Source organism: Zosterops lateralis, assembly GCF_965231275.1.
Source record: "Zosterops lateralis genome assembly, chromosome: 2".
NCBI lineage: Eukaryota > Metazoa > Chordata > Aves > Passeriformes > Zosteropidae > Zosterops > Zosterops lateralis.
The window spans coordinates 26,760,346-26,771,160 of NC_139763.1; the positions used below are offsets into that span (position 1 = coordinate 26,760,346).

Here is a 10,815-nt window from a genome sequence, read left to right on the forward strand (position 1 = left end):
TTTTGCATAGGTCAGGAGAGCACACTTCAAAACCAAGCTCCCTGCTTCTGTGAAAAGGGCACATTGCAGGATTTGCATGTGCCTTTCTGGTCAGCTCGCCAGGCTGTCATGGATCTTTTGCTGTTTCCATGACTTGCTGGCCCCTCCTCTGGCTCCAAGCATTTGAAGCTGAGCCCTTTGGCCAAACAGTCCTTGTTGAAATGTCAATACACTACCAGAACACTGGCTCACAGGGTTCATCATGATTTCCAGGCAGTATGTGGCTCAATTTCTCTGCTTTCTGCTACTGATCCCTCTTTCCCTGGATGCAGGTATGTTGTAGGATATAGCTGTAATTATGTTTACTGGCAATGGACCTCTTTCCTGTTACTGAGATTGTTTCCACTGCAAGTTTTGAGCACTGTTGCATGTTTGTCCTGTCTCCTGCTGTGCCTGTGTGTTATTTTAAAGCTCTAATTTACTCTCAGCAATGGATCTATGCACTTGTTCCGCCAACTAAGGAAAAGCACCTCTAGACTGCTAAATTAATTTGTTATCTTGGTGCACAGACAGCAGGCAAACCCCCAGCTGTCTACACGAAGAATGGAACAGGGGTTTACTGTTATTTCAAGCAGAACTGGGACATTTTTCAAAGCAAAGCATCAATAGCCTGTCATTCAGCTGATTAGTAATTAAAGCGGGGAGGATCCACCCTGTTCCAGTAGAAGGCAGAGAAGAGGTAGCTCTTTGGTTGCTCAGTATATGTCCAAAAACCAGCTCCCATATTAATAAAGCAGATCCAGTGCTCTCAGATTCCACATTAGCCATTGACTAGGTCTTGTTTATTGCAGCAAGGAAAAGTGGAAAAATAGGTAAAAACATCACAAGTGATCCAATGCAAATAAGTGAATAATGCCGAAATGAGTACATGGACGTCCCAAGCCATGTGTTCATCCCCAGCCATGTGCTCAGGCAGGCTCCTCTGTCACAGTCTGTGCCCATGCACTGAAACATGTGCCATTTACCAGCAGTATAAGGGTAATTAAAAGCCTTTAAGGAAAGCTATATCAAATGCAGACAGCCTGACTGAAATCATGGCAGAAAGACCTATCTGACGTTCCTATGATGACCAAATGCTTATGGAAGCACCCAGGGATAAATTCAGTGCACAATACTTTATTCTTCTAAATAATTTTGAAATACAGATGAAAATTACCATTATTCTGCATGTAATTCAGCAAATATCCTTAACTAGATACAAATGTTTATGGAGAAATCTCACATCACTTCAGACTGGAATAAACCCCCTCAGCATATATGATTTTATACTAGTGATGACATGCATGAGTCTGTCTTTCAGCATCTCTCAGGGCCTTTTCAGCAGGTAAAAGATAACTCCCACTCTTTTGGAGAGAATGTCCTGAGGAAAGGCAGGAGATATGCATCAACCTCAATCCCCAAATCTACCCACAAGTAGAAGTTGAATAGTTAAAGTGCTGAAATGTAAGCTGTCATGAAGATCCAGAAGCTCCCCTACTGACATAAAGGAGGCAAAACAAAGAGAAAAAAATATTCATTTCAAGACCTTTTCTGTGTAGTACATGAAGCAAAATTACACACCAGCATTTGGACTTCTTATCCTGAATTATACTGGGAGAGCACAGTTGTGTGATGTGCTTATATCCTGAGGCTGAGGAGCAGGTCAGCATGGTAACAATGACTTTAGTGTTTCCAGTGCATACTTCTGCCAGTGGCAAGTTGATACATGAAATGAGCTCTGCTGATGCCTGCTATCAAATCTATGTACCCAATATCTTTCCAAAGCATGGTAGAGACACACAAGAAGACCCCTCCATGGCTGTAGTCTGTGGTGATGACAAGAGCTAGGAGCGATTCACAGGTTCCACTAGGAAATGCAGTCAGCATTGTCCAGTCTTCCTGTGTACCTTAACATAACCTTTTTTCACAGAAGGAAATTAAAGATAATATATTAAAGCAGTGGTTTGTAACTTGTGGTCTACTAGTGGTGAGATAAATCCCTTCCTCAGGTCCAACAAGTTGAGGGGTGTGACATAACATGTGACTGTGGGTGAAGGCATGACTGGTCCACCTGTCACTGTGGCTGACTGTATCAAATACAGAAAAATCAGCTTTTACCATGTACACCTGTGTTTGATAAAGTGACACAGGCTGTCCAGCTGTTACAGCTGTAAGAAACTGCTGCAAAGAAGTTTCTGTTAAGAAGCCTATGACATGCACAGTTCTTTAGGAATCACTGACATGCATACAACACACACACACATACCCCCCACCCCCCCGTTGTAACACACCATCTTCTCCTAAGCTCTGGGATCTCTAAAATCCCTGTGTTGTCACTTTACCTGTGAGGCAGGCCAGAGAAAGGAGAAGCTTTCAGGGGAATTCATCCCCCGCCCCCCCCCCCGCCCCCCCGCCCCCCAATCCTCTCTGTCTGGCAAGTGCAGCTTTATGACAAACAGAACGTGCTGCTGTTTTTCAGTCTTTCTAAAGCAGGAAGAGGCAAGCAATGTTTTGCAAAGAAAAAGACGAGCCAACAGCTTCTTTGAAGAGATAAAACTGGGGTCACTAGAGCGAGAATGCATAGAAGAAAGGTGTTCCTATGAGGAAGCAAGAGAGATTTACGGTGATGTTGAGAGGACAGTAAGTAACACAGGGCTGGGTGAGCACTCACTGTCATAAGGACTCTCCCTGCACAAGGGTGTGCTTTGACACTTTAAACCACCAGAGTTAAAAAAACCCTTGGTGTCCTGCTGTTTGCATTTTTCTTTTCTATATATGGGGGTACACAGCAGCAATGAGTTGCAGGAGGGCACACTGCATGGGCAATCCCACGCAATAACCACCTAGGGGATGGTGGGAAAATGGATGCTCTCTAAGACATCTCCCCAAACCCCCAGTAATGCTTGCCCTGACAATATTTTAAATTATTGTATTGTGCAACATTTTTTTAAATCAATCCCACGTTAGCAATAGGGAACTTACTGACCCATTTATGACCCATTTATGTGTGTTAAACAAGGCCCTTCTCTATTAGCATATGGAAATAATGTACAATCTAGAAAATAGAATGTTTTATGGATATTAACTGTCACAAACCATAAAGACAGAACCAGCATCACAGTGACTGACTGTAACCCATCCTATGCAACAAGGGCTGTAAGACTTGAGTTGATTCTTCTTTAATAAAATCTCACATCTTTTTTTTCCAGGAAGAGTTCTGGCTCACCTATTCCGGTATGATCATTCAGGATGTTCTAGCAGCTGTGGAACACTCCCACTGCTGCAGCTCTTTGTGTGAGCTGGACTGACACTGAATGTTTTACAGACCCTAACCAGTGTGACTCCAACCCCTGTCAGAATGGCGGGATTTGTGATGACCAGTTTCAGGATTATGTTTGCCGCTGTCCCATCGAATACGAGGGGAAAAGCTGTGAAAAAGGTCAGCTGGGGCATAACTTAACAAAATAAGAATGCCATTATCAATCCAAATGTAAGGCATTGAGATGAACAGTAGTAGTCATTATAATTTTGGATTTGGTGATCCTCATTGGTCCCTTCCAACTGGGATATTCTATGATTCTGTGATCCTGCATCATTCTAGCTGTGACAGCTACTGCTCATACCACTTTTGGTGTTAAGTGATGGATCTAACCAGACAGCAGTCAGGCACTGCAAGGCAGCAAGATACTTGTTGCCCTATAATGACTTTGTGATAAAAAAAGAAAAAATTCATTTGTGTACCATCTGAGAGAAAAGGAGGAATTATTTCCTACTCAAGTGCTGAAGTATTTTGACTTAGAAGCTCCATGCAGTAAGTGAGATCTACACTGTATATGCATGGTACAAAGCCCAAAGGGAAGGATCCAGTGGTTTATGAAGTTAACACAGACCTTTCCACTGATTTCAGAGGACACTGAATATTGAGTATTACATCCTCAGAACATGCAGAGTCTGGACAAGGGCTAGGCAGCAGTCTCAACAGTCATCCCAGAGCATCCTCCTACTAAATAGCAAAATTACAGACAGAATTACAATCCCACGCAGTAACCAAGTAATTTTTCAGTCATGTTTTACGATGGTTACCACACAATTACAATATCACCATTCTTGAGACAGCTCGAGTACTGTATAAATGCTGATTGATTTAATTTTAGGTATATATATTTCTTAAGCAAAGCTTATTCTTCCCTAATCCCTGGAGATCCAGGCCTACTTAGCTTTTGAGGGAAGGTGCTTTTGATGAAGTTGCTCTGCATGAATCACAGAAATATTTTTGCCTGCCTTGCTTTCCTGACAACATTCCAATTGCAAGTTATCAATGTTAATCACAAAAATCCAAGTTTTGAATCCTAAAGGCTCTTTCTCTGACTTCAGCTGTGGCTGACAAACTGAAGTGCATTTTTGACAATGGTGGCTGTGAACAGTACTGTACTGACAAGCAGTCCAAAATACGACTGTGCTTCTGTGATGATGATTACACTTTAGCGAGTGATGGCGTGTCCTGCATCCCTCAAGGTAAGACACCACCAACCTGATGCTAAGTCTAGGCCAGCTCTGGAAGAAAAGTTTTCAAAGTGTACATGTCAGGACATGCAATGCATAACCCTCAGATACCAGCTCCTCACCTCTTCTCCATGGGCAAAGTCCCAAACTGTACATTTGCATTCAAGTGCAAGTTAGCCACCCCAGAAAAGCAGTTGTCAGCATGATCACCAAGCAGAGATCCTTTTGGATTTCTTCCTGGCCCCAGAGGTCCACTCCTCTGGAATGTGGGAAATTCAAGTTTGATCATCCCACCTGCTCAGAGCTAGGAGGGAGCTGAATCCTTCTCTTCCTTTGAGAGCACACTCACCACTAGTCAAGTAGAAAGGAACTGAGCAGTGGAGACAACCTCCTCACTCCTCACCAGGTGATCTAAATAAAGCAAGGCAGTAGGTGGTCAGGGATTTGGGATCAGGCTGAGAGGTATCTGGTGAATGGAGGGGCTTTGGTCCCAAAAAAAAGTCTTTTTTTTGTATTAGCTTACACTCATAGTAGGACAATATTTTGGGGGCAGATTTGTTTTACTGTTGTCTCTCCAGTCTGAAATTGTGACTAGATTTTATTACTATACTTATTTCAGCACAGGAATCAAGAGAGGAAGAGGCCTATAAAAACCAAAGAAAAAAAACAGTTATTCTTTTTCCTTCCTTCCTTCCTTCCTTCCTTCCTTCCTTCCTTCCTTCCTTCCTTCCTTCCTTCCTTCCTTCCTTCCTTCCTTCCTTCCTTCCTTCCTTCCTTCCTTCCTTCCTTCCTTCCTTCCTTCCTTCCTTCCTTCCTTCCTTCCTTCCTTCCTTCCTTCCTTCCTCTCTTCTTTTCCTAATTGCTAGGAATAATACACTTTTGGTATTCCCATAGACACTATGGTTAGATATTTCTTTCATCTAGCAAGGTAAATTTCAACTGGGACTAGGGTAGTGCAAGTTAATCTTTTTGCCAATACATAAGCTGGCACCTGACTCTTTTGCAGATGCCTACTTGAATTACTTTATTAGAGAGAAAAGGAGACCCCTGGGGATATGAACGTAACAACATAATGGACAGAACCACAGGGAGCATGCAAAGTAATTCTGAGGGATGGTGCCCTACACACACTTTACTGGAGCACTCATGCAGAGAGCTGGTAATGACAACCTAGCTCTCAACAGCAGAATTTCATTAGAAAAAAATGTCTACTAATGTTTATCCCTTATTAATAGATTCTGCAATACCATGTGATGGGAAAGCTGCTTTTGTTAAAAGCTGAGAACAAAGAATTCAAAATTCCTTACTGGCTTTTCAGTGCATCTTTCCCTGCAATGAAGATGTATTTGTTGCTGCTTGCTTCTTGGGGACCAAAATAGCCATAGAACTGACCATGTGTTGCAAGTAGAAAACACTGTGTAACTGCCAGGCTGACAGTCTCCTCACTGTCCCTCTGTCATCTCCCACCATGGCCCAAATTTGTGTTGCCCTACACACAACATTAGAGACTATGGGTGTTATGCCTGTTGAATGTTTCACCAGCTGCCACCAAAAAGCTAGCCCTGTTTCTCCATACCTTGTGTACATGTAAAACCATGATGTCTTCATGTCAGCTGAAGTACTTACAGCTCCATGGAGATGCTGCATAAAGCTCAGCAGAGACTATATAGCACCCTGGCTCCCACAGAAGCAGAAAAAGAGCACTCCTCCTCACAGTGTTATTACAGAGTGAAGTGATTGCCAGACAGAAAGGATGGTGTTACAGCACAGACACATGGCACACAGGCACGCCCAAGGGTAGGCCTTTTCCTTTACAGGAAAACTCTGTTGGATGAAGGGCTGTACTGAAAACACCAAGACTTCCTCTGCACTACAGCTTAACTGCAAGTTCAGTCAGGATTTGGTTCTCTTTATTGCCAGTCTTCACATGCTGGCTCAGGCAAAACAGAGATGTGCAGTCTGGAAGAATCCAGCATGCTTTGGACACATGCAAATAAAGTTGTCTGGGAGAGGCACACCTGAAGGCAGTGTCTGCTCTTGGGACATCTCTGGCTCTGCTCAAACAAAGAATGGCAAGATGTACACCCCACTATTAAGTCTCTGTCTCACCCTGCCGTGGATGTTGTGCACTTGGTACAACTGACTTAAAGTCAGCAGGGAGAAGGAAAAAGTATAGACTACAGAGCTTGTCAGGGTCACTTCTGTGCTCCAGCCTGCAGCCTACTTCATTGTGTTGGTGTGTATCTTAAGCAGGTTTATTGTTTGCAAAGACCTGTGGTAGGTGACTCCATGTCAGTGATGCTGTAAGGGACTGAACTCTAATTGTAAGAGCATTTCTGGCTGTTTCCAAACAACAAAAAAAAGACTACTTACCTGCTGAGCTCCTTTACATTATTTTTGAGAATCCATGCTCCTAGACTAGAAATCAGTTTTTCAGCTGACTGAAGACATTACACATTTTGCTGTGAATTCAGTACAATAAAATCCCACTTGCTGCCTTTTGTTGTATTGGATTTTGGGTTTTTGTTCTCTTTTTTTTCCAGTGAGATACCCATGTGGAAAAATACCAGTGCTGGCAAAAAAAAATTCAACTGTACGTGGGAGAATAGTAGGTGGTTTAATCTGCCCTCATGGTGAATGTCCATGGCAAGTGAGTTTTCAAAAATCTTTCACAGCTTTAATTTTTAAATTTTCCTCATGAAATCACTGCAATAAATTCATTGCTTCAAATCTATGATGTTAAAAATTTTAAAAAAGTGCCGTGTCTTGATAACTAAATTCCTTCTTCATCCATAGCCAGCAGATCCACCCATTTCACTTAGTCACCTGAGACTTGTTCTGTAGTACCTGGTTTCATAGGAGTAGAGTGGTAGCACAGCTGTCTCTTATCTCCTAACCCCTTAGTCCTTAACTTTACTGCCAGCAAGAATTTCAGTTGCTGCTTCCAGGGATATACTCTGGCTGTAATATGCAGAGTCCATACTACAAGATGAAGAAAATATCCAGAAGAAAACCTCCCCTGCTAAGTTCTCCATGCAGACAGTGTGTTACTGTCAAACACAGTTGCATAAAGGGACAGAAAGAAGCAATATGAAATCCATTTTTACTGAGATTCATGTCAAGCCCATTTGATATAAGACATAAATTTGCTTTATGTTGGCAGGCCCTTATAATTCAAGATCAGAAAGAAAAGTGTGGGGGCACCCTGCTTTCCCCACAGTGGGTGGTGACTGCAGCTCACTGTTTGGAGCATACTCACCCTAAACAGCTTCGGGTGAGACTGGGTATGTATCTTCCCCTCCTCATCTTACCAAGGTGATGGCAGCTTCTCATCCCGATAAAATCAGAGTAGAAGGCTTTGACAGTACAAGGTAATTGTCCTTAGCGGTGTCAGACTAGAAACACCCTATATCCTCACACTTCCAAGGAATCAAGGAGCTACCTGACATGACCTGTGATTAATAACTTTTCCAGGTGAACACAAAATAAACGTTGACGAGAAAACTGAGCAAGAAAGGGGAGTTGCCAGGATGATTGTTCATGAAGAATACAGAAATGGGCACGTCAACAACGATATTGCCCTCCTGAACCTGGAAACTCCAGTGAATCTCACTGACTATGTGGTGCCAATATGTTTGCCTGAGAAAAGGTTTGCTGTGTATGAACTTTCCACCATCAAGTTCTCCACAGTAAGTGGATGGGGACGCCTAATAGATGGAGGTGCCGCTTCTTCTGTTCTGATGAGAGTTGATTTGCCACGTGTAAAGACACAAGAATGTGAAAAGGAGACCGATTTAAATATTACAGAGAATATGTTCTGTGCAGGAGACCTGTCTGGGGCTAAGGACTCCTGCAAGGGAGACAGTGGTGGTCCTCATGCTACACAGTACAAGAACACTTGGTTTCTGACTGGGATTGTCAGCTGGGGAAAGGGCTGTGCTGTTGAAGGCAGCTATGGGGTTTACACAAGGGTATCCAAATACATCGACTGGTTGAGGAAGCACATGGACGAATGATGTTGAGCCACAGCATTTCCAGGTTGTGTTATTGCCCCCAGTCCCTCTGTACTATTTTCCCACTGAAGGATTCCTTCATTATCTGTGCCATACCCACAACACTATCAAAAATTTGAAGTAAGCCTAAGGTCTACTTGAAAACATAAAACAACTTCCCTCTTTTGTTGTTTATAAATATGTGTGTCTTGTCAAGCAGGCAGAGAGCAATCATAACAAATCAGACACAATGTCCCTCCTGTTCTGCATCCATTTCTGCTAAAGGTCAAAGCTAGATGCAGAAAGAAAGACTGTCAGCAACACATCATGCAGACCTTCCTCCAGCTACTCTCTCAACTTCTAGTAATCAGTGAAGTACAGACTTCCTGAGCCTTTGCATTATATTGAACAGTCATGAATGCATGTGTTGTCCATAATTGTGTGCAATCTCCTTTGAACCATTTATGCTTCTGGCTTTCATAACTTCCTATGCTATGGATCCTGTAACAGAATGATGAAATAGCAGAAACAAAAATAGAAGAGGTGTTTCTTTTAGCTTATTTTAAAGCAGCTTTCCTTCACAGTCACAGTAGCAGCAGGCAGATTTGAAGGGGAGGAACTGCAGACACTCTCCAGGAGAAGAAATCTGGGAAAAGGTTGATTCCATATTTACAGGTCTGCTATAAAAACTTGATTTAAATCTTCTTGCACCAAGGATTATTGCTGTAAGGCCAATAAGTGCAATATTTAACCCTATATTTATGAGTGGTAAAGAATACCACTGATTTAATCTTATCTTTGCCTCGGTATTATGCTTGTGAATACAAAGAGCACAAGTGAAAGGGAATATTTATCAGTTGTCCAGTATAATCTCATTTGTACTCTCTATCCTGAGATCTAAAACCAGAACAGGATAATTGTCTACCCCTCTGGAAAATCCTGACCAAAGACTATTAACTAAAGTCTTAAGGCATAAATGATAAAACCTGAAACTCTCTGAAAACATACACTTCAAAAACGTACTTTCTAACCTTAGCATGAAAACATTGAAAAGGTGAGGAGGATAAAACCAAACTAGGAAATTGGAAAACAGTTTAACTATCTCATGCAGAATTTACACCCTAGATTGTTCAAATAATGCAGAATATCAACTCAATCACAAAAGCTGATCAGCAAGTAGGACACAATTGATCATACTCTTTTATTAGGGGAAAACATCGTCATTGTATGGTACATATACCATGCAATACTGAACATCCTATAACCTGTTTTACCAACAGAGAAGGAAGTTTTACTGTTCATTTAGGTAGTGAAATGAACTAGGAAAGGCAGCAAATTTCAGAGACCTGAAAAACAAAAGCTGTTACAGTATATAATATATACATGCACTAAGGTTCTCCTTACTCCTAAAGAGAGTCCACTCTCAAGGATAAAGGTGACTGTAACTAGTGATCAGAAAATAAAGGCTCATTTTCATTTAGATGAGGCCCTTGGCACTGTAAAATCATCCCTGATGACCTCTCAAGGTAGAATAGTTTGAGTTTTCCGTGATCCACAAGATGATTTCTCCTCTGTAACATTCCAGTGAAAATACTGAACAATACTGAAAATACTGAATTTATAAACAAATTACGTTGCAGAAACAAGGCTAAAATGCTGAAAAAAAAAAATCAGTACTAATAACTGCCGCACAAAACGACTTTTTCACAACAAATCTAGGTATAGATTATATATTTTAATATACCAGGCTGCTTAGGAAAGCCAAGAAGATGAAGGAGACCTGATGGCTGGCTCTGGAAGCCCCGAAGACGTGGCCCTCGGCAGCGCTCTGTGAACTCCCCTCAAGACAGGAGAGACTGAGGCCAGTTTGTGGCGAGCGCCCGGCCGCGGTCACCGCCGCAAAGCGCGGGGCCAAGAGCTCCGTGCGGGCTGTGGAGGGACGCGGGGCTGGAGCAGCCAGGGCTGGGGGCTGGGGAGCCCCGCCAGCTTATCGAGGGGAACATTCACCTCCCTTCCTCCAGAGTAAAACGTGTAATTAAAACCAAAACACCCCCACCCCACCCCACCCCACCCCACCCCCCCCACTGCCTTGGGCTTTAAAAAAATAAACACCAGTAAGAAGGGCAGCCTCACGCCCCGACTGAGAAATCCCACGGCTGTCACCCTGTCCCGGCGCTTCCGCTATTTCTGGGCAGGGTGAAGCAACGCGGCTCCAGTCTCACCCCGCCCGAGGGGGTGAAGACTGCGGCTCCCGTCCGTCCCGTCGGTTCCGTCCGTCCCGTCCGTGTGTCCCGCCCGTGTG

The 10,815-nt window shown here is 43.0% G+C and overlaps 1 protein-coding gene across 1 annotated transcript; it reads left to right on the plus strand.

Moving 5' to 3' along the window:
- The first annotated feature begins 207 nt into the window (after positions 1–207).
- F7 (coagulation factor VII) lies at positions 208–9,028 on the plus strand. The gene is made up of 8 exons (XM_083855795.1): positions 208–311; positions 2,498–2,658; positions 3,228–3,252; positions 3,344–3,457; positions 4,393–4,533; positions 7,065–7,171; positions 7,685–7,805; positions 7,996–9,028. Exons 1-8 carry the CDS (start codon positions 242–244, stop codon positions 8,535–8,537), a joined length of 1,281 nt encoding a protein of 426 aa, XP_083711921.1. The 5' UTR covers positions 208–241; the 3' UTR covers positions 8,538–9,028.
- Positions 9,029–10,815: the final 1,787 nt, after the last annotated feature.